Source organism: Neopelma chrysocephalum, unplaced genomic scaffold, assembly GCF_003984885.1.
Source record: "Neopelma chrysocephalum unplaced genomic scaffold, ASM398488v2 Primary Assembly neopelma1_23, whole genome shotgun sequence".
NCBI lineage: Eukaryota > Metazoa > Chordata > Aves > Passeriformes > Pipridae > Neopelma > Neopelma chrysocephalum.
The window spans coordinates 7,989,489-8,013,006 of NW_020897691.1; the positions used below are offsets into that span (position 1 = coordinate 7,989,489).

At 36.4% G+C, this 23,518-nt stretch overlaps 1 protein-coding gene across 2 annotated transcripts in view; it reads left to right on the plus strand.

Moving 5' to 3' along the window:
* The window catches only part of WDR27 (WD repeat domain 27), a 107,760-nt gene that overhangs the window by 37,705 nt on the left and 46,537 nt on the right, over nt 1–23,518 (plus strand). For both annotated transcript variants that reach the window (XM_027686091.1, XM_027686081.1), the window contains 2 exons: nt 8,281–8,383; nt 21,223–21,321. In XM_027686091.1, the coding sequence (XP_027541892.1) occupies nt 8,281–8,383; nt 21,223–21,321 (202 nt within the window). The remainder of the gene's footprint in view (nt 1–8,280; nt 8,384–21,222; nt 21,322–23,518) is intronic.

Here is a 23,518-nt window from a genome sequence, read left to right on the forward strand (position 1 = left end):
AGGTTCTTCACCCAGAGGGTGGTGGGCACTGGAACAGGTTCCTCGGGGAAGTGATCACAGCACCAAGCCTGACAGAGTGCAAGAGGCGTTTGGACAATGTTCTCAGGCACATGGTGTGACTCTTGGGGATGGTCCCGTGCAGGGCCAGGAGTTGGACTTAATGTTCCTTGTGCATCCCTTCCAATTCAGGATGTTCCAAGATTCTATGTTGTCAGTGTACCTGTCTCAAGTTCTGCCTCCAGCCTTGTTTCCTGCATAGATATTGACCTACCTTGTAGGTAGTTTGCTTTGAGTTCTGTCTCCAGCAGACCCATGTAGCAGCGTTGCCTCCAACCCTGTATCTGACTCCATCGCCTGCTGCTCCTGACTGGGCTGCCAGGATGGACTCTGGATCTCATTCATCATCTCACTTCTCCTGGTACTGTCAATGTTACCAGCACACTACTTTGCTACCCTATTCAAATACAGTGGGACAGTGCCTTGGTCAGTGATGACACTGTGCCATGACCACCACTGGCTTCTCATTCATTTTCCCTTTGCAGCAATTTTCCCCTGTAGCAGCCCTGCTCTTGCTGTACTCTAAGAGGCATAGTCACCATTATAATTTTTTTTCACACAATGTACACAGGTCTGCAAAAAGCATACAGATGAATGCTCTTATCTTGTTTCTGCTCAAAAAAAAAAAGCTGCTAAGTTGTTCCTGGTAATTATCGAACATGTGATCCATGTAGTTAATTGGAATCCAAAAGCTGCTTAATGTTCTAAGCAATACTCCTAACTTGAATTTCTTCCACTTCTGAAAGGGATAGTAAGAGAGGTAGAAAAATATTTTGGGTGAGTGAAGAGCTGCTCAGGTTTTTTCATGTCCTAAGACATCAAAAAAATGCTCTGCTCTTATCAGCTATTGCCTTCCATTTGAAGGATGAACACCTGCATCAAAAGCAGACTTCTTAATCTAACAAATTCAGCTTTTGGCAGAATATGAGATGACACAAGGCACAAGTTGTCTTTATGGCTGCAGCTTAGGGGGTTTTATATGTTGCCTTACAGTATCCATTCAGTAATCATTCCTATCTCTAGCTGACCAAGAAGACATAGTTTCTATAAATTTCTGATGAAAAGGCCCTTCAGAAAGGGCAAGAAGGAGGACCCACAGAACTATCGGCTAGTCAGTGTCACCTCAATGAGTGGGAAGATGATGGAGCAGTTAATTGTGGAAACAGTTTCCAGGAGCATAAATGACAGTGCATTTATCTTGAGTAAACAGCATGGATTCAACAAGTCATGATTGACCAATTCGATAAACATCTATTATAAAATTACTGGCTTGGTAGGTGAGGGGAGAGCAGTGGATATTGTCTACTGTGACTTCAGTAAGGCTTTTCACGCTGTCTCCCATAAGATCCTCATAGAGAAGCTGATGAAGTATGGGCTGCAAAAGCAGGTGGTGAGAAGGTGTATTCGTGCTTAATTAGATGATGCTACTTTGGTTTGTGTTTGGCCCAGCCACTTGTGAAAGTTTGTTCTTTTCCTGCCAAGTTATGAGAAAACAAGCACTGATAAATGAGAACTTCATCCTTGAAGCAAACATCGTGTATAAACTGAAATTACCTGGTACCTCACGATTGGTTGACTGTCCTCCAAGGGCATTTGAAGAAGAAAGTGAAGAGAAGGATGATGAAGTACGCCCCCAGACTCATTTAGAAAAGACCCCCTGAGGTATAGCGCGCAAACGTGGAAGGAATTTCAGGGTACCCATGCATGTGCAGAAGAGATGCCACTTGCATAATGGGGGGTGGGACTGAAGGCCTCTAGCTGGGCGGTGCTGGCCACACCTGCCCAGGTAGATGTCACCAATTAATTGTATAAAAAGCAGATAGTTCATGCTGGGGGGGATGCAAGCTTCACATCAAAGGACATCGTTGCCTTTTGCAGGAACGCTCGTTATCTTGTGAGCCTGCCGACTCTCCCAGAATGCAGGTTCTGCTATGGGTAATTCTAGACATTTTGGGTCAGTAAGATAACTCCATAAGCAACACGTGGGTGACTGGGGAAGTTGTACTGAGGGCTTATTTTTCTGCTCCTTCCTCTCTCTTGGGTTTCTCATTTTGTTGGCCACCTCTTGGTAATAAATATTGGTTTTTGTTGAGCTTTCAGCAGCGTATGGTTTCAGTTTCAGCATCCTTCCGAACTTTCCCTGTTACAGAAGGGTTGAAAACTGTCTGAATGGGAACCTCCCTGGGTGGTGATCAGTCACGTGAAATCTAGTTGGAGGCTAGTAATTAGCAGCATACTCCAGGGATCAGTACTGGTTCCAGTCCTGTTCAGCATCTAAATTAACTATCTGAATGATAAAGCAGAGTGAATCAAGTTTGCTGGTGACATAAAACTAGGAGGAGTGTCTGATACAGTGGAGGGTTGTGCTGCCATCTACAATGGCCTCAACAGTCTGTAGAACTGGGCTGACAGGAGCCTCATGAAGTTCAGCAAGGGGAAGTACAAAGTCCTGCTGGCACCAAATGCAACCCCCAGGCACCAATATATGCTAAGGGGAGCAACTAGATGGAAAACAGCTTTGCAGAAAAGGCCACCAAGAGGAACATGAGCTAGAAAATATGCCTTTGTGGCCAAGAAGGCTAATGATGTCCTGGTTTGCATCAGGAAGAGTGTTGGCAGCAGGTTGTGGGAGGTGATACCTCCCCTCTGTTTAGCATTGGTGAAGCCACACTGGCTCTATGTGGTCAGTGGGGTTGTATAAGATGACCTCCAGAGCTGCCTGCCAACCTCAACCATGATGTCAGTTTGTGATTCTATGAAATTATCATTTGTTCTTTACTTACCGTAGAAATATAGGTATGGAAAACTTACTGGGGGAACTGATGTAGTGTTGAATAAGAGAGTAAGATGGACAATAACAGATGAAATTGAAAATTAATTTAGGAGGCAGGAATGGGACAGCTGTGCTATGCTGTCAGATGTACTTGTTATCTACCCAGAAATGGGGAAAGCAGGGAAAAGTTAGTACAGCCCAGTTTAGAGGTCTAGGACGCTGCCATGGCAGGTGTGAGGAGGTAGATGTGGTAGCTGCTAAATTACTGTTGATTACTGTAGAATATTGAAGGTAATGAGAATAGCAGGGACAAGGTGTTAGGAGTAGCTCCCAACTCCTGCCACACTAACATCTTAAGTGACAGGACCAACTTGCTCTGACTCACACTCTGATCAGTTGAGAAACAGAAGTTCAGCTGCTCTAATGCTGTTTGCTGCTGAAGTAGCCATTTCTCATCAATCTCTGAAAGAAAAAAAAAAGAAAAAGAAAGGCAGTGGGTGCATATTGGACCACAATGAAAATTTGAGGACTATTGGACTACTTGCGAATACGGAATTGCTTCTGCAGAATACTCAGCTGCGTGATGATGCTTTGACGTATGATCCCAGGGAAAATCAGTTTCACCTTCTTTCAGCCTCTGAAAAGATTAGGCAATTGTATAAAGATAGTTTTAGACATTAAGGTAAAATCTCCAACTAGTATTATAATCCTATGCAACATATTTTAGAAGAATTCCCACAGCCACATGGAACTCATACATTTTCTTACAATTGCACTTTGAAAGCCTTAGGGTCAGAATTGCAGTTTGAATGAGATACTTCAATTTTGAGATACTTTTTAGTTCGCATCTCCACTGTGAACTAACTGCTTGACGTCATCCTAAACAAAATACACATATACTCAGAATTTGATTATTTGGTTACTTCTGAATGTGAGGATCCCATGATTTATCATATTCTTTTTCCTTGGAGCTTTTGTGTCTAGTTATATGGATTCTGAGGGATAAAGCAGTGGCTGGAGTTCCTCCAAGTTTGAGAGTGGAGATGCATGGAAGTATAGAGGATGGGCAACGTGTAGTCCCTGCTGGGGGCTAGGGTGAAAACATGCTGAGCTCCCACTTGAAGGATTTGGTTTGTGTTTAAAATGAAACCCATATGTACAGTACATCTAAGGTAGCTACTACTACTGTCAAGTTATACTTGGATTCTGCAGAACCTCAGTGGATCTGTTGGTACTGAATGGTCTCTAAACAAATACCAGAGCACTGGGAAAAAGTAACAGAATACAAAGAGAAGGGGTCAGGAAAAAAAACCAACAATGTTGATTTGCAGGGTTTTTTTTTTTTAAATTCAAGTAGAATTAAATAGACTTATTTGTGAAAGTATCCCCTTATTCATAAAGACACACACCATTCCAGCATCTTTCACTTATAAAGACAGATAACATATTTCAATTTTTTCTAATATTCTCCAAGTTTTTTTGCAACATAAAAAGATACATTTTTTGGAATGTAGACTAAAAGATGTACAATGGAGAACATAGGGAAAACTTGGCTGTTTGCTGTCCCATGCAATTACCAGATGTTTGTCATGGTAACCTCTGAAAAACTCTGACCAGAAAAGCATTCTTAGGAGGCTGGACAGCATGCCAGCTGGCCACATAAAGCCTGCAATATCCAAAATAATTTTGATCACCACCTGTTGCTACTTAAAAAAAAAAAAGGATAAAAAAACCTGAAAGAAGAGAACTCCTAAAAGAATACACATAGCATCTATCTATTTATTCTAGGATTTTTTTTCCATTTTTTTCCATTGCTGTGATAATTGGAGTTATCTGGAGTTAATAGATTGCATGACAAAGATTCTACTGAACTCTGTGGAAAGTTTAATTAGAATAATTTTTTTAAATGTCTTTTTAGAACGGGATTTTGAGGGGGTGGGGAAGTAGCTAAACTGGTAATAGAACATATATCCTGATATAAAGGAAAAGTTGAACAGGAAAACCATTAAGAGAATAGAATCCAGGGTATGGGTTACTACTGTGGCTGTACTGGCACAAGGAAACAGGCATTGTCCTATGACTCAGACATTGCCTTATATTGCTGTGGTATAGCAGAGAAAAGATCAGTGAAAGCCTTGGAATACTGTTAGTTTTTATGTATCCATTTATAGGTGAAGCAATTGAGTTATTGGTCACAAATACAGAGGAGTCAAATTCTTTTGAAAGGAAGTGGTTTGCAGCATTTTATTAGCAGACTCTTCTCTGAAGCAGAAACACCCCATTGATGAAGTTATCTTTTACAGCCCCTGAGAATGAGGTCTTAAAGACTTAGAAGTAGTCCGGATGACCAGTGCTTTACTTAAGGAAGAATGCTCATCCTGAAGACACGTTCAGGAAGGACAGTGGATACATAAATTTTGTTTATTTTTCTCAGGAGGAAATTTCTTTCATAGGATTCTGATGTATCTTACAAGTATAAGATTAAAAAGAAACTTTGTCTTCAAATTTTCTATTAAAAGGTACTCAGAAGGAAAAGAAAAACTTCCCCGAAATTTGTAAACAGTGCAACTGGGACTCTGGCTGAGACAAGAAAAAACATGATTAAGGCTGATTTTTGGGAGAGATTTACTCTACACAATGAATAATGTTTGGTAGGAACCTAACTGAGGGCAAAATCTTGCAATGCCACATCTGACCATGAAGGGGAACAGTAGACGTATCAGGCTTATGTTTTATTTTTCTCTGTCTAGGATATTTGAAAGAAAGATGTCCTCAAAGTTACAATAGTGCCTTTGCTGTTAATAACAGTATTGCATCATGATTGTGGTTGGAAGGCACCTTTGGAAGTCACCTTGTCCATCTACCCTGCTTCAAACAGAGTCACCTGGAGTCAGTTGCCCAGCATTATGTCCAAATGACTCTTGAATATATCCAAGGAAGGAGACACCACAACCTCCTCTGGCAGCCTGTGCCAGTGCTCATTCACCCTCACAAAAAAGTGGGGAAGTGAACAAGTATCTCCTAGTGTTCATAAAGAACCTCTTGTATTTCAGTTTTTGCCCATTGCCTCTTTTCCCATCACTGAGCACCACTGGAAAGAGTCTAGCTCTGTCTTCTTTAAGGTCTTCCTTCAGCTCTCCGATGGCTGATGTCATTGTCAGGCTACTGTCAGTTATATTGGAAAGATCATGATGATCAAGAGAGGTGTCTGAAGACTGAAGGAAAGTGTCACTCCCATCTTCAAAAATGGCATGAAAGAGATCCAAGGGAACTGAGAGACAGCCTCACCTTGATCCCTGGAAAGGTGACAGAACAACTAACTCTGGAAACCATTTCCAGTGACTGAGCTCTAGCACAGGTTTCCCAGTGAGATTGTGGAGTTTCACACCTTGAAGATATTCAAAACCCATCCAGACACAGTCATTGGCAACTGACTGTAGGTGAGCAGAGTAGCTGGACAAGATGACCTCCAGAGATGCCTTCCAACCTCAGTCATTATATGATTCTGTGAAAACTGCGGCATGGGAAGCGTAGGCTGCCCTTCATGTTTTCTTTCAAATTACTTCCCAAAAAGTAAAGTTTTTTGAAAGTATAAATCAAATATATGTTCTATGATGTGTCCTCCATTGGACCTTTGGAGTCGTATGTGTTAAAATGCTGGATATGAAAGGAGACTGAGGTAGCTAGTATTCTCCTTTACTGTCAATAGGAAGCTTGAACAGAGGCAGGTTATTCAGTAGACCAAATTCACAATGTGACTGTTGCTTTTTGAAAGTCTCTGAATATTCATGAGAGAAAACTGAAGTTGAAAAATGTTTTTACATCTCAGTCACAGTGACTACCTTTATAAGTTACTTTTCTTTAACTGTAGTATACTCTTAAATTGGGTTATTTACAGCAGTTTTAGGATAGAACTAGTTTGACATGAAAGGTCTGGTTACTGTGAGCTCAAAATGTCTCTTGATATCAGTAGCTTTGTTATACAGAAATTCAGCCATACACATACTATAAAGTTCAGAGTTAGGCTCTGTAAAATTTTGTATTTTCAGGCATTCAAAAGTGTCTCTTTTATGCTTTAGTAAGTAATAGCAATTGGATCAGTCACAAAGTAATGTTTTTGTTTAATTATACCTGTTTCACCTGGGTGAATGAAACCAACTTGGCATTTAGTACATTCTTACACATACATGCGTGTCTACAACAGAACAACGTGGTGTAAAAATATAGAGCTTTCTGCATGTGGATTCAGTCAGTTGAATTTACATAGCTTCTGTGCTTTCACTGGCCAGGAAAAAGTGTATATCACAGATGTTGGCAGAAGATTTTGCTATTTCAAATTTGTTCCTGGACCTAGAATACATTAAAAAAAAAGAATATGTGACAGCTGCATTATAATGAAGTATGTGAATTTGTTTTGTAACAGACAGGTAGGTTGACAGAATTCATAATAAAGGCAAAAGAAGAGCACAGGTTATTATAAGTCTGTTTTGAAATGATAACTCATGGGTATAAAAATAAACCTCTGAAATGAGGTCTACATATGTAAATGACAGTTCTAAATGGGGTTGAAACTTGTATTAAAATGTGTTTTAATATTAAAGAAACTCTAAATAATACTTTTTTTCCCCTTTGTTTTGTATTGACTGCAAAGCTATCACAGTTCTTTACAACCATGTATTTTTTTAGATGGATATTATTAAATGGTCCAAGTGTGCTCAGCTACCAAAAAACCTACTCTGCAATGCTTCTTGCAATATTAGCATGAAAAGCAGGAAATTAATTCTTTGTATTAGATTTAAATGCATTCCTTCCTTTAGACTGTGTTAATGCAGATAGGTAAGAATTTATTTATAGGCTAGATACAGCTAGATTTATCAGTTTGGAATGTCATTTTGATATTGCCTTTCTTGAATTACCATATAAAATAAAACAAAGTTTAAATATCTGGATATGGTTGTAAGAAAAGCAAGCAATAATTATTTATGTTATGATTCCACATACCATATCTTCATTTGATATAAATTACTTGAGGAAGATTTCTAAATCTTTACAGAGCGGACTTCCACAACAGCTTCCCCTTAATGCAAGAGTTCAGCTTTCCCTTCTGAGATGGCTACCTAGGGTAGCTTAATGGTAGGCATTACAGCTCCTAATTTCTAATTACTGATGATGTTTCTACCTCTGTAAAATAAACAAGGCCAAAGCATGGGTTTGGTCATTGTCCTGGGGTAGTTTTGTGTGTTCTTTTTATTTTTAGTCATTAATGTTCTTTAATGTCTTTCAGTTTTGTCAAAACCTACTGCAGAGATATTTAAAACTTAATTTGTGGATTTGCCTTAGTCAATTTGTAGACTAAGGAAAACGGATGAGATTTCAGTGGGATATCATGAAAATGGCAGTAAAAAATGTAATTTTTACTTAGTGTTAACAACACTGAAATTTCTCTGTAGGTGTGAACGTCGTTTTGAAGGGCACAGTAGCCGCTGCTATCCATGCGGAATTGCAGTATCTCCTTGTGGACGGTTTATAGCCAGTGGATCAGATGACAAATATGTAAGTAATGTTTTTGCTTATTTTCCTCCTAAACTATAGGAACTACTCATATTGTACATAAAAGAGTCTTTTTAAGCATGTTTCTAGGATTCATCTTAATGTGTGAAACTGAGGTCTATGATACTTTCATGTAATTAATTCATATGTAGCAGTTACATATGATTCATGATCTTTTTGTCTGAAAAATCCCTGCACAGCTACTTCTTAGTGCTCAAAGTAATTGTTAAAAGCTTGTTTCTACAGGTTTTCATAATGCTTGACTATGAATTGTCATATGCCATCAAAGATGAGGAGAATGTAGCACATTCCTGTAGCACAGCTTTATCTGTTTTATACATATCTGACCACTAGGAACCATGTAGCAACTGCATATTAATTTACTTGAGCTCCCAAATACAGGGTGGTAAACCTTTTCTCATGGGTTTCTTAGGAACCAGTCAGCTGAATACAAAATGAGAAGTCATTCAACTGGAATTAGAACTTTCCACACCCTTGGTGTGTGTTTTCTCCCCAGACAGGTTCTCTTTTCAATGTCAACCATCTTTAAATTATTACACTTAGAAAAGAATCCTGAGTAAATGTGTAGTGCTAGCTTTTTGAGTATGCACCTAATTTTAATTTGGTTGTGCCTACATTTGTGGCAGAATGTTTTCCGCAGTGTTTGCTAAGAGATAGATGATTGCTAACTTGTACTATAGGCATTTGAAACCAAACTTGAATTGGGTTTGTTGCAAACACAACCTTTCAATACAGCTGGGTGGGGAAGTTTTAACTTTCTTCTAGGTATTTCTAGGTGAGTCATCAAAACATGACAGTTTCTGGTCAACTTCAAATTCACAATGAGAGGAATTTACTCTTGTGGCTAGTTTTGAAATACTGGCTCAAATCATGTATGAAGGTTAGAGATTTTGCTGGCAGATTGCTGGATGTCTGGCAATAGGTAGTGTGTTCTTGACATTTCCATGATAAAATATACTTTTCAAGTTTCTCGCAAATTACATTTCAAAATGCAGTTTACAATACAAAAGAAGGGCTTTTTTTTGTCTGTGAAACAAATACATCTAATATTCATCTCAGCTCATAATGTATATGATACAAATATATTTATTTGAGATTACTAATTAAGGCTGCTTTTGAATTGTATAAAAAGAGATGCAGTCACAAGACCTGTTCTATTCTCTTTTGTGTTAAGGTATTTGTTTGGAATTAGTACTGATACAAACAAGAAAGACAGCATGATTTTACCTTTACTCCAAAGTCTTGGCACATGGTGGGTCATCAAATAAAGCTGAGTAGCTGGAGTGCATCCTGCTCTATTTGGCATGCAGTCCCTGGTGGGCACAGTGCCAGTCAATACTTTCTAGCGTGGCTCCTGGGTTAGAATTTTTTGCATAATTTGCATCCTATGTCTGTAGAGAACTTTCATTGTCCTTCTTGTCCCCTCAGGAAAACTGGGTCAAGTTTTGGAATCATGCTTACACTGTACTGTTAGGATAAAATGCAGGTTTTGGGCATTTTTAGGAGGCTTCTTTTTGAAGTGTTGAGACTGAATATACTTTTGTGTTTCCTTTTGAAACAGAAAATTGAATGTGGCATTGAATAGCCCATTCATATTGTTCAATTAAAAACATCCTGACAGATGGGCTAATGTGCAACAGTTTTGATAGAATCGAGAAATCACATATTTTTGCAGATTGTATGAATGAATGTCTGTTGAAATTAAAAAAACTGCATAAAAAATCAGCACTGTGGATACAAACCGCATTCTGGAAATAAGTTATGTAACTTTCCACTGAGCAGTAACTGTATCTTCAATCATCTTGGAGTTTACTTTATCAAGTGCAAATCTTGCACTCCGTGGTTAACAAATGTGATTGATTTTAAAGCCAAAAGAGGCATAATTGGAATATAATTGAGAGACATTAATCTGAAACTGCCTTTTATATTTCACAATATCTGAAGTATTTGACAGAGAGAAATATGTTGTCTACATTGATTAATAACAAAATCACATTCCTTCATGTCACAGAAACAGGAAACCAAAATATGTTATTGTAAGATAAAGAGATGAAAATTCTATCTGCCTTTTTCTCTACTTAGAAAGTGTATAACCTATTTTATATAAGAAGAGCTTGGTTTAGCTTCTGTGTGGGTGAAGTAGCCACTTGGTTTTATTTGAACTGCTTTCGTGTGTGTTAGTGTGAGATTTGTAGAAACTCTAAATTGAGGGTTGAAAGTGTTTCTCTAACTGATTACTCCAACTTCTTTAAGAGAACTTTTATCAAGACCTGTATAGGACCTGATAGTCTGATCAAAGTGGGTAACCAGTATCCTGGTTTTGAACTGTGATTTTCCTTTACATCATTAATCATGATTAGAAAATATAGAAAGTTAACATTTCTAACATCAGATCTTCTCTTCATTTTAAATAGTCTAGGGTTACAAGTGAAATTGGTTGACTTTTTCTCAACTGAATATACCTAATATTTTAATTTCTAACCATTTTACAAGGGGACAGTTTAGAGTTTCTGACTATCAAACAACATTATTAAGGACGTTGGACGAATATACTCTAATTGGGTTTAGATTCCCATTTTGCTGGGCTCTTTACAAAAATGTTTACCTAAACATTTGTTGACTAAAGAAATCTTAGTGTAAAAAGGCAAAAAATATCTGGAGAGTGTGAAATGCTACTTTTTATAATAAAAATAACTAATTTTCATCTGTGCTACATGTAGTTATAGTTAGGTGTTTTACTTCATGTCTAATGAGGTTCTTAATTTTTGTCTTTGAAAACCTTAGGGCTCTCTGAATAAATTTCAAGTTTCCAGAAATGAAGTAGGGAATGCAGAAATAAATATTTGGCTCTTTAATTGTTTTCAGACTCATTCTTTCTAACTCTCTTTGAACTGTAGACTCTAAGAGGCACATTTAGATCCTAGTGCTGAAATGGAATTTTCTAACATAAAACTCTCTGTCAAATCACAAAGCCTGGGTTCACAGTTAACATGGATTGACCCATACTACAAACCCAGAAGTTTTTCAGCATAACAGGTTGCTACATCAATAACAAAAATACATGGGTAATATATGACATTGTCTTCCCTTTTATTTACACTTTCCACAAAGTCTAGGATTTTGCCCACTGCCTACTGCATTGTCTTTGAAACATATTTTAAATCCAAGATTAAATTTATGCCTTTCAACTGTGAAGGCACCAAAGTTAGAGTAGGAAGATTGTTTCTTCTTACCCAGAGGGCATCAATACTCAAAGGTGTAACAGAAGACAGGATAAAGCAATTTCATGGTTATACATAACCTCACTCCTTGATCCCCTAATTCTTTTTTCAAAGTTGGTTTTAGAGTAAATTCCCATTATGCAAATGATGCTGGAAAGTGATTCTGGTCAGGGGCATATCCAAAGAGTTCTGCAAACCTGTGGGTGGTGTCTAAATGCAAACTCAGACCTGATATTGCATGCAGACTTGGTTGTTTTCTGATATAAGATTCTGCATCAGACATAACACCAACTGTAGAATTTGTTTACAGTTGACACCTTAATTTTAAATAGCTACAGAGATTGATATTCTGAATAGAATATCAGTCTTCTTGTGCAATAGAATATCAGTCCTGCTGAGCAATATATTCTAGTGTTTTGCTACCAGAAAAATACATTTGGAAGTTGGGTTGCCAGCACTGTTTTGTTCTGTACATCTTGCACTGCACTACTTCTTAATGTAATCATTTCCATAGATATTTATGTTATATTTCTTGATTCCCATACATATAGTATTAGTCACATTGGTCTTTCTGTGGCTCAGTCCTGACTTATGAAATGGAGATTAGCAATGATATGTTTCTTCTCTCCTTTTAGCTTTAAAAGAAGAATTTAAATGTGGCCTATCTTATTTTGTTATTCCTGTGATTAGTTGATCTGATCTCATTTATATGAAATACTTCCATCCTTGTGTGTCTGTGGTGTGATAAAATTTAAAATTTTATCAGATTAGGTCCAGGATTGCATAAAACGATCTAGATATCAAAGAAGAAACACCTCAAGAGTGCCAAAATGTAAATGATAAAATAATGTGGTTGTTTGTTCTCCCTTTGAGACTCCAGTTCACTAGAACTTTCTGGTATGAATGAGTAGAAGATAAAAGACTACAGATGAGGGAAAAGGCAAGGGGTTAGGAAAGATATTCTGGTATGGATGTATGCAAATGTAAGAGATAGGATTTGTTAACAACTTAGAATGTTTAGTTCCATATCTCTTAGGAGTGTATCTTGGAAGTATCACTTATGCTTAAATTACGTATCTTTGATACAATAGAGTATGCTTTAATATTTGACTTGAAAACAATAAGAGGAAATTTTTTTACTGCTTTACTGGAAAATTACTTTTAGAAATGTGTGATAGTGCTATTGTATAGTATTTATTGTCGTGGTCTACACTTAATACCAGAGGGCTTGCAGAACAGAATGTATTATATGAAGCAGTAGTAGCAACTATCTGAAGTATTTTGGTTTTCAGTGTCACTGGTATCCCAATTATATATTGCTCAAGTTTTATTTTATGTGTCCAAACTGTTTAACTAAGATAGGCTTTAAGAGAAAACATCTGGAGAAAATACCATTAGTGATGTTTACTGTGGAAAAGGCAGGAATGACATTGTTTGGCAGAACAAAATCCAGAAAATAATGACAGCAGAGAATGAATGACAGAGACTGAGACTGCCTTTCTGCCAGCTATTGCTAGAGAAAATCTATCTCTGTCCAAAGAAGAACAAAAATTTGTGTTACTCTTGAACCTGAGTTTCTTGAATTCTTTGGCAGTGTAGTTGACTCTTAGGCTGATTGTCCTAGGAGTGAAGAGATAAATAGTGCTTTCCTATTAATACAGTCATGATTTTGGGTATGGCTGTTACTTCACTGTCTCTTTGGGTGTATCTTTGAAGATGACTGAAAATCGTAGCCTTGGTAGATTATTTTATGAACCATGGAATTATGTGAATATGAGTAGATTAATTGCTCTTGTGTGCTTTGGGTCAGCTCAGACTATTGCTTTGCCTAGACTGCTGCACCTCAGACCTGACCACCACAAAATCAGACTGGCACTTAAGAGAAGTGGAGGATTTTCTGCTAGCTATATATGTGTTGTTATTTAACTAGTAAAGAACATCTTTTTTTTTTCCAATCAAACTGAATTTTATTAGTCTGTAGTGTGTTACTGTGTTAACATTTGAGTTTGGTAATATTTTTGAGAGCTGAGTGGAAGTATGAGAAAGTAGCCTTTTTGCTAAGGAAAACTAACTTTATAGAAAATAACACGTGTTCAAATGTAGGCAAAACAGGAAGTCAAAGTAGATATGAATACCAAAGGTTCATTTTGGAATGCACACAGCAGTGTGGCGCTAAAAGGGGATATGTATAGTTTTGAACCAACAGGGCTTATGTTTTCTATATGTGGATCTCTTGTTCTACAACTCTGACAGTAGTTGAATTTTGTGTATCATTGGTACATATGAGTGTAATCCTACTAGTTGATTGTATTTTGCTTGCAAATTTATTAAGATGGGGTAATTTTTTCTAAAGGTACTAAAATTCCGTTATGCCTAAAAATCTGATTAAAGATCCTCTGTACCATCTGAATCTTTCAGTACTTCTGTCAGTCAACACCAGTACATAAACCGGGAATGTGATTAGTGGTAGACTTGATATAGAGAAGGATCTTAACAGCAGTCAGAAAAGAGCCATTTTGAAAGTGAGTGTGATCCAACCATGTTGTTTCATAATGAGAGGTGAGGTAAATTTTCTTATAACAAAATCTTCAATTAATAATTCTGCACTCTGGCAACACTACATATATTGTAAAAGTAAAAGTAACCTAAATACAATAGTGCTTGGTGCTACATAAATTTCTTAGGCAGACAAATGAAAACAGTCATATATATAAGGCCTTGAAATTGACAAATGAAATAGAAACTAAAATGGGCAAAAATTACAATTTGGATGCTTCGAAGAAGGGTGACTTACAGAGGCAAGCCTGAGATATGGTTTCTGTAATCTCTTTTTAGTGAGGAAAATTCAAAATGTGTTAGCTATAACTGCCATCAGATTGATACATCTAAAAAGTATCTTCTGCAACTTGAAAGATGCCTGATCTTACTAATATTGACTATTAATAATAAAGAGCATTTTTAATGTTCACTGGTACTCCTTTTGTAGTTATGTCAAAGGAACTCATATGGAAACTGTAATCTTACTGTAGTGGGAAATTTCCTGTGACTAGCACAAAGACAGCCTCCATAAGTGGCATTAAAAGGGGAAGGGACTCTTAGAGGGCATACTGTACTCAACATTTTGGTGCCAGGCTTGATTAGACTTTCCATGTAACCATGTGGCAAATACGTAAGAAATCTTGGGACTGAAGAGCATTAATCAGTGCTTAGGATACTTGTGAAATCTTTTTTACTACGTCTGGATTTGGCACTGATACCTATAGTTAAGGTAGTCTAACCCTTTCCACTATAATTCTGTTTTTCTTTGGTTATAACTGAGAACATTTTGGGCTGAAACTTTGCATGTTGGGTGTCCGCTTCAGGCTGATTGTTTTTTTTCTTTAGTATAAGTATTTCAGGAGCTTTTTCAGCTTGAGATTGAGGAAAAATACATGGTTCAATGGGATATGTGCCCCAGTATAAACAGGGGACAATGGAGTTCAAATCAAGCAATTATATCATAAACTCAGATTATGCATCAAGTTTGATGGCACTGATGGCAACAAATGAAGAATAAAGCCTTATTAATAAATGCAGATACCTTTTATGAAATCATAAGTAAGATTATTTATTTATTTTTCCATCAAGGGTCTTTAACACTTCTATCATCTGTAGCTCATTTGAAATACTTGAAAAAATAGTCACAGAAAAGGAGTGAGTTTGACTAATCTATGCGAAACCGGTGAAGAAAAAAGTTCTCTATTTGCTTATGGCCAAATTAGGTATCCTGGAAATCAATGTCTTTTTGGTTTTTGTTTGTAGGTTTTCTTTCTGTGATCTGTTTGTAAAATATGTACTCCAGTTTGAGGCCACAGCAGTTACAAAGGCTTTCCTGGAAGCTGGTGTTGCTTTTCTGATCCCTGTCCAAAAGCTGATAACAAGGAGAATTTTTGTGTTATTCTTCAGTGTTTCTGTTTCTGATTTGCTTCCCCCTCTTTCCCATCCCAGGAGGAGCAAGGAGTATAAGTAGTTTGACATAAATGCGTATGGCCATGGATTGGACTAGGGAACAGTGGGAACAGATGGGGACAAGTTTCCTTTGAAGATAGGATGTGAGAAAACAGAGGAAAGAATTTATAGTGAAAAACTTCAGAGATAAAGAGTCAATTTATTTAGCACACTCTACCAATGCAGTAGAATAAAGTAGTTTTCCATTTGAATATGAATTCCTCCACTCAAGGAGGGGCCTTCACCCTTCTTTTCTCTCTCTTGGTACAAATCTGAAGAAGAAAGCACAAGCTTATATATGCTTGTAAGGTGCTAAATACACTGTCACACTCTGGGTTAATGAAAACTGACTACTCCAAATTTTCTTCAAACAACAAGTGAAAGGAAATACAAGTAAGTATGTGGTTATGGGTGCAGGAAACTTGTTTGGAAGCTGTGGGTACAGGTAAATTATTTTTACTTTTGGCTGACCCTCAGCAAGAAATGGAAAGGAAATACCAATATCTACTGAATCAGTATTTTTATTAGAAGAAATTGGTCTTAATATATAAAAAAGGGATTGACTTTGGCTAAAGTCTACAACAGATTATATGCACATATGTATTTTGTGTATTGCTGAGTACTTCCTAGACTGTTTTGTTTTCTTTTTTGTTCCATTTGGTTTGCTGAAAATCTGTTCTTCCTCTGTCATTGATTTCATATTTTCAAGGGTTTTTTAATTCTATGGCTAGTGTTATGATATCATTTATAACTCAGTTACTAACCATTTTTTGGGGGCTTTTTTGTTTCTTTTTCTGTAAAGAAGAAAATCTGTTAAGTATAGAATAGCAAAAGAATTTGAATGACACCAGGAAATACAGTAAAACTAAAATGATGGCAGACTATGGTAGAAGAATGTTTATACTGGAGTTATTTCTCCTCTTATGAATGTTATTTCTGTTAAAACACAGTTCTTTTTGGTGTTTTTTTTTTTTTTTTTTTAACTATTGAAGTTAAAAATGAATGTACTGAAAAGTTTATTTTCACTCTTGAACCGAGCTTTTATTCTCAGAATTTAGGCTATCATCAGCTAGTTTAAATATCTGTGACGAAAGTTACTTAAACAGAAGCTGGTTTTATACAGTTTTATGTGATGATGTTTTTCTTTTATTCACATTTCATTGTGTTACATGTCAAAATTACTCTGATTGAAAATTATTATTACTTTTCCTTAAATCACAGTTATTGGAAGAGAAGATGATAGCTGCCACAACATAATGAACTATTCTTGGATGTAGCTAGAGACTGTGCCCCTTTTTCTGTTGAAGTTGAACTGTGACACCTAAATATTTAAGATTTATAGGGCTAGAAGTACAATATCAGAAAGATGTTTACCACTAGTTCCATTAGGATAGAACTGTAAGAATGAAGTACAATGGGCAGGTTGCATTCCCAGCCACGTTCTGTTTAGCAGCTGTTCAGTATGAACTTAGTCTTTGTAGTAAAAATCAGAGTAAAGGTCTTTCCCATGTCTTCAAATGCTTTGGTGGTTGGCTGCAGATGGTGTTCTACCTGTAGTTGCTTGTCATTACTTTTCTCTGGCTCAGTGAATCATTTTATACAATGTGATGATTCAGAAGAGTGTTGCATCCCAGTCTAATCTCTAGCTCAGGGCTTAGAATAATTTCTTGAAAGGTGGAGGGTAAGAGTTTGAATGCTTTTTAGTTTGAGAAGTGTGATTAGACCACCAAATACACGCTTGCTACATTCTACTGAAACTGCACAACTGCTTCATAGCATTTTGTGAAGGAAAGGTGTGAGCCAAATGGTTGATTTACAAACTGTGTGGAAAAGCAAAAATTACTAGAATACCTGGGCTTCACAAACTTTGGATTTTTCTTCAAAAAAATAGTGAAATATTATCACATGTATTTTACAGAGTGGAATGGGAACATAAAGATTTAGCCAAAAATGAATGTGGTCCTTCCTGAATTAAACTGAGAACCTGGAATGGAAAATTAATTTTTATTGGATAATTTTGGCAAAGTTCTGTAAGCCACTATATTACGATGGAAAAATTTCAGCTTCACTAACCATGTCTCTGTGATAGGTTCTCTTGGTTAAAAAATGGAACATGTTTCTTCTTAGCTCAGAAATTGTAGGAAGGCATTGTAGATCTGTGAATCAGAGCATTTTGTGCTCTTTACTCTTGCTGTCATTGACTTTACCTCTTCTTTGTGCCTCCTTCCGATAAAGGGAAGGAGAATAGGCTTGAATAGGAGAAGTAGCAGTAAAGCAATTTGAAACGAGAAAGAGAAAATATGGTGAGTGATAGAAAGCATAGTCCTGTCTGCTGCCTATACCTTTCTGCCAAAGACTGGTCTAAGTATGTGCAGAAGAACTGATGCAATTGCAGAGTAATTAACTTGTGAAGGGAAATAATTGCTTGCAATAGAAGTTTTGTAAACCTATTTTACTAGCTCCCCATGTGTCAGTTGTGCAGAGTCCAGATAACTTACAGTATGTACCAAGCACCTGAATTTTGATTTTATCTCCAGTACAGTTCTATTCTGGTAAAGTTCTTATATCTAACAAAGTTCTGTAGTTTGTTTAAAAACATGATTTATTTGTCCTGTTTTGGTCATTCCCACAGTTCTAAAGGGGATAGATGTGCTCAATAGCTATGAGGAATAGGATTTGACTCTTTTATGATACAAACACTTCAAACTGTCATGACATTACTGAATATTTTGATACCGTTGAACCATTTTGACAAGAGATCCTCAAGATTTTGGAGGGCTGTTTGATAAGAATGATTTCTCCGTGTTCTCACAAATACTCTTTCTTTAGTTAGTTAAATGTGGTGGAGCATCCAGTTCTGGAGAGTGCAGTGCAGCTTGTAATACTTATTGCTCACCTCTAACTCAGTGCACTCCTTTCCTTTCTGGAGTCTCCCTGGAATATGCATTTCTGTACCATCTTATCTCTCATTTTCTTGAGACATGCATATTCCAATTAATTTTGTGAGCATGGCTGCTGTATTCTGCTCTGGAACTGTGGTGGTGATAGTGAAGTACAACCTGACTGCAGTCTCTACTACACCTCTTCTTTGCTGGAGTACAAAGGTAATTTCTAGCACTCTGTTCCTGTCCAGCACTATCTGGACCATAGGGCTGTCTGATATAAAGTGTGGCAAAGCTTGGCTAAGAAGAAGAGAGCACAATGTTACAGGTACTGAGATATTGCATACGTGTCAACATCTGATAATTTTGATACAGTTTGAGTCATGGTATAGTATCATCAGAGTGAAGAATGGAAAGCCACTATGTAGGGAGGAGAATGGATGGATGTAGCCTTATGCCCTGTAAAATCAGGGAAATTTGAAAGGGTACTATTATGTTAGAACTCTGAAATCTTCTCCTTTTAAGCCTAATAACTTGGCAATATTGCAGTCTGTTGAAGATGTGAAGTAAATAACCAACACTACCTCTTTATTATTTTATGTCAATAAAAGATGAATCATGTCTAACTGGAGGTACTCATAAAGAGCTGTTCTTCAGTTTCAGTATGGTGACAGCAAGAACTGTCCTGTATACAGACTGATTTTACTAATACATGGTCTTGTACTTCCTATTAGAGCAAATACTTTCATGTCTACAGACACATCAGAATGCTTTCCTTTGTGTCATTATATCACTTTTGTCTTGTTTGGGTTCCCCTTACCTATCTGTTCCCTTGTGAACTAATCATGTCCCAAGTGGTGGAAGTCACAGTAGCTATGTTATGGCCACGTATTTTAAAACAAACAAATGAACAATTACTGCTTTCATACTACTAGCAATGACTACTCGTTATTATAACTAGTTTCCTGAGATGTTTTAAAGTAGGGAGAAAGGTCTTACTTTTTAAGGCAGGATTTGCAATTAACAAGCATTTGCTGTATCCGTTTAGGAAGGACACGATTTTACTACATTGCTGGAGACAATGCTACTTTCCCAGTTAGTATGGCAATATCTATGTGAAATGCTACCAAAGATCCAGAGTTTAAAAATTCATACCTACATTTCTGTCTGTATTTAGGTACTCCATTTGTGCCAGTAGATGGTTTTAATTCCATATCCTGGACAGAATCCGGATATGTGAGGTTTATAAAGTGGATACAATTAAGTAGATTTACATTTGGCTTCTTGGTTTGCATCCCAGTGAATTTGGTTATGAGTGGAATACTTGACACTGAGGACAATCCAGTGTTGCTTCAGTGCTGGTTAGGACTACAGAATCTTTGGTGTTGAATCATAAGATTTCTTTTCTGAGTAGAACATTACAAGTTTTTCAGGACCTGCATTGATCCATGAGTCCTTTCATATATTGGGAAGACTGTCACTTGAGTCCGTAAGTTTTTTGGACATATACCTTGCCATTTACTGTCTGCTAGGGGAAGCTCAGCTGCCTTGAGTCTGAATGATTTAACTTATTTTAGGATACTATCAGCAAAAAACTTAAGTCACAGAGTGATACACTGTTGTAATAGCATCTATACACAGTTTGGTTTAGTTTGTCAGGCTGTGTTCTAAATTCCACATTCGTTAACTGCAGAGATTTGGTAAAGACAATGAAACTTTAATTTTTTTAATTGAGATTATAAAATTTGGATTATCATTTGAATATTGTTTGCATGCTTTACAATTCATTCTGTCTTTTGAGATACACATTTTATTTATAATGTACCAAATAAGTCTACATATGTTATGTGTCTGTTTAATATGCCTTGTGTATGCATAGTGTATCCTGCAAATAATTGTTATTTTACTAGATAAGGAACAGTCTAAAACAGCCTATGTGTCTGCGCGTGACTTTCACAAGTATTTCTTATGTGGAGGACTTATACTCCAGGATTTATTTTCAAACCTTTTTTTTTAACATAAGATAATGCTAATTTAGAATCACAATGCAATCATTTTCATAGCATCAGTATGCTTATGACTTTCACTGAATTTTGTATTGGTTTCTTGATGCAGTTTTGCATTTGCCCTTTTTCATTATTTGAGGCTGTACCAGTAAAAATTTAATTTTCCTCCTGGAAGGTGCTTTTCCCCTTTTAATTTTGAGAAACAAAGGCAGGCAGTATATTTTTGCTCATTGATGATACCTGCATCATTTGTAATATTATTGAATTGTTATTGAATTCTATGCTGTTCAATTAAAAACTGAAAAGATCTGTGTTGAAACTGAAAAACTTATTTTAACAGAGGAGTTTTCAAATTTAGAAAGGCCTTAGATTCTACTTAAAATAAAGGGTTTAAATTCCAAAGATCACCATTTGAAATATATTTTAAGAGGGTCATTGTTCTACCTACCTACTTGAAATATACCTAATGTTTAGTTTTTTGTGGGGAAAAGATTCTAAATACTCTCTCTAAATACTTTTTTTTTTCATTTAACTTAAGCATTTGCTAAATTATCCCAAATTATACAAAACAATTCTAAGATGATGATTTTTATATCTTTTTAGCTATGATTAAAATTTTCTAACTTCTCTGTAGACTGAATATTTAGCCTTCCTATACTACAATTTAGTGCTTCTAGAACATGATAAATCTTTTTATAGTGAAAATATGGTCTAATTTTTTTTAGGCTTACATATATGAAATGCGTTCAAGCACTTTCTTACATAAACTGGGGAGACACACAGAATCTGTCATCAATGTCACCTTTAGTCCTTCATCTCCACAGGTAAGTCGTTGCTTTTTTTTCCTCTGTAATTAAAACGTGTAAAATCTTGTAACTTCATAATTTTAAAGTTAAAAAATTTCAAAAAAACTCCTCACTGTAATCTTGCTTTTTACTGCTCTTTTATTTAATTGCCAATATGCTGTGCATATGTAAGGCTGTTCATCTACTTCCAGCTATCATGTGGTTATTGTGCCAATTATCAACTCATGCAAAATGCCTCATGCTACAGAGACAAATGCACTGACTAAGGGCCTACAAATAAGACTTCTGGCCTGGGAACTATATTGAGCCTGTATATGTTGAAGGTTGGGAAAATGTACATCCTCATCAAATTACCTGAATAGACTACTAATTCAGAGTATGTAAGGGAAAAATAAGTAGGGACAGGGATATGACAAGGGGCTCAGGCCTGCTGTCATTACTCAAAGGCCTGAAAGATTTAGAAAGCAACATTATTTTAAGTGTGCTGTGTCAGAATAAATATTGAAATAGCTTTATCACAATATTTTGAAAAACTGTTACTGTTGTGCTTTGAGCCTTTCAGATCTCTATAGATAAAAAGCACTCCAAAGAAGTTAGGCATTATGCAATAACAGGTTCTATTTTTTCACTGATCATTAATACTATGCTAACAGCATTATATTTCAATGTAATGGTTTAATTATAGTGCAGCATTATATACAAAGGACTTTGCTAAGTTTTATCTTGACACCCAAGCTTCCCTGCAGCTTGTTTGTCATGTGTATACTGTTTTTAATCCTATGGATTTTCCTTCTTTGTTTTAATATGTTGAATCTGCATTGAAATGTTATGCTTTCTACTTTTTTCCTTACTTAAAAGACACAATAATGATCACTGTATATACATAAAAGAGTACACAGTAGCTCCTGTTTACTCACTACCTCCTCACCACTGGCTATGTGTGCTACTATTAAAAAATATTTATGTGTTAGTAAAATTTCTTTACATTCAGGACTATTGTCACATTTATGTATCTCCTTCCATTTTTAAATAAATGTTCTAGCTTTTTTGTGATTTTAGACTTCCTAGAAGTTTTATTCATTGTGTATATATTGTTTGAACTGCGGAATTATTGATTACTATCTTGTGGTGAACATTATGTATTTCTTGGTTTTGGATTCAGCAATGCTATATTCAAACAAATGGTATGTTTTATTAAATTTTACACCCAGATTAAGACTAGTAAAAGGTTTAGTACTGAACACATTTCTGCAAAAAAATGTTATATACTAAAAGAGTAGACCTGACTGGAGTATGGCAGCACCTTGATCTGCGGTGCAGCTGTTGGAATGCAGCTCGGTGGGAAATGTCTTATTAGAGTTCATCTGTTAAAAGTCTAGCAGATCAGTTGTAGTAATATTATGGAACAAGGCTTTGAAATAACTAAGTTCAGGCAAATCCGCTGTTGATCAAGGGGGAAAGAATCCATAAATGGTGTAAAATAAACATTGGCTGTGGCTCCAAGCCAGCCTGCTCTGAAAGTGTGCCTTGGGGCACAAATTCTGAGCTTTATGAAACATCACATGGTCAATTTAAGAGCCAAATCTGAAGTTCATGGGCCACAACTCCTTTTCTTGAAGAGCTCTTTCCTGAGAAAGAAGACCTGTTGGATTTGAACCAGCTAATGAATCTCCCCAAAAATATGGTCCTGGGGGAAGATTTTGAAACTGATATTATCAGGAACATTTTACTAAAAAGCAAGAACTGTGCAAACCCTGTTCCTTTAAAGTATTACAGATAAAATATAAATTTGATTACCCAAGTCATTACACATAGTAAGCACTTCAAAATGCTTTCTGAGTAAGTATTTTTAGGGGAGTTACAGAACAAAAATAAATAAAGTTACTTGGGCTTTCCAATATAGGATTTAGCATGAAGTTACATTCAAAGGCACTAGGAGAAAAAACTAAGCAATGCAATGATAAGCTTGTAGAGTGGAAAAGAAGAAAACCACAAATGAATCAGAAAAGGATAAACCTTGAAAGAGAGACTTTGTATTAGGCATCCAGAGTTTCCAATACTGGAAGACTTTTATACCTACTGCTACCACTAGTTAGGGATTTAAAATTGACTCTATTGTTGTTTCATCCAATATTTGAATGAATTAAGAGTTATATTAGGTTCTGAATATGTTACGACCTGCCCCGGGAGAAGGGGAGGGGGGTAACTCAGGTTT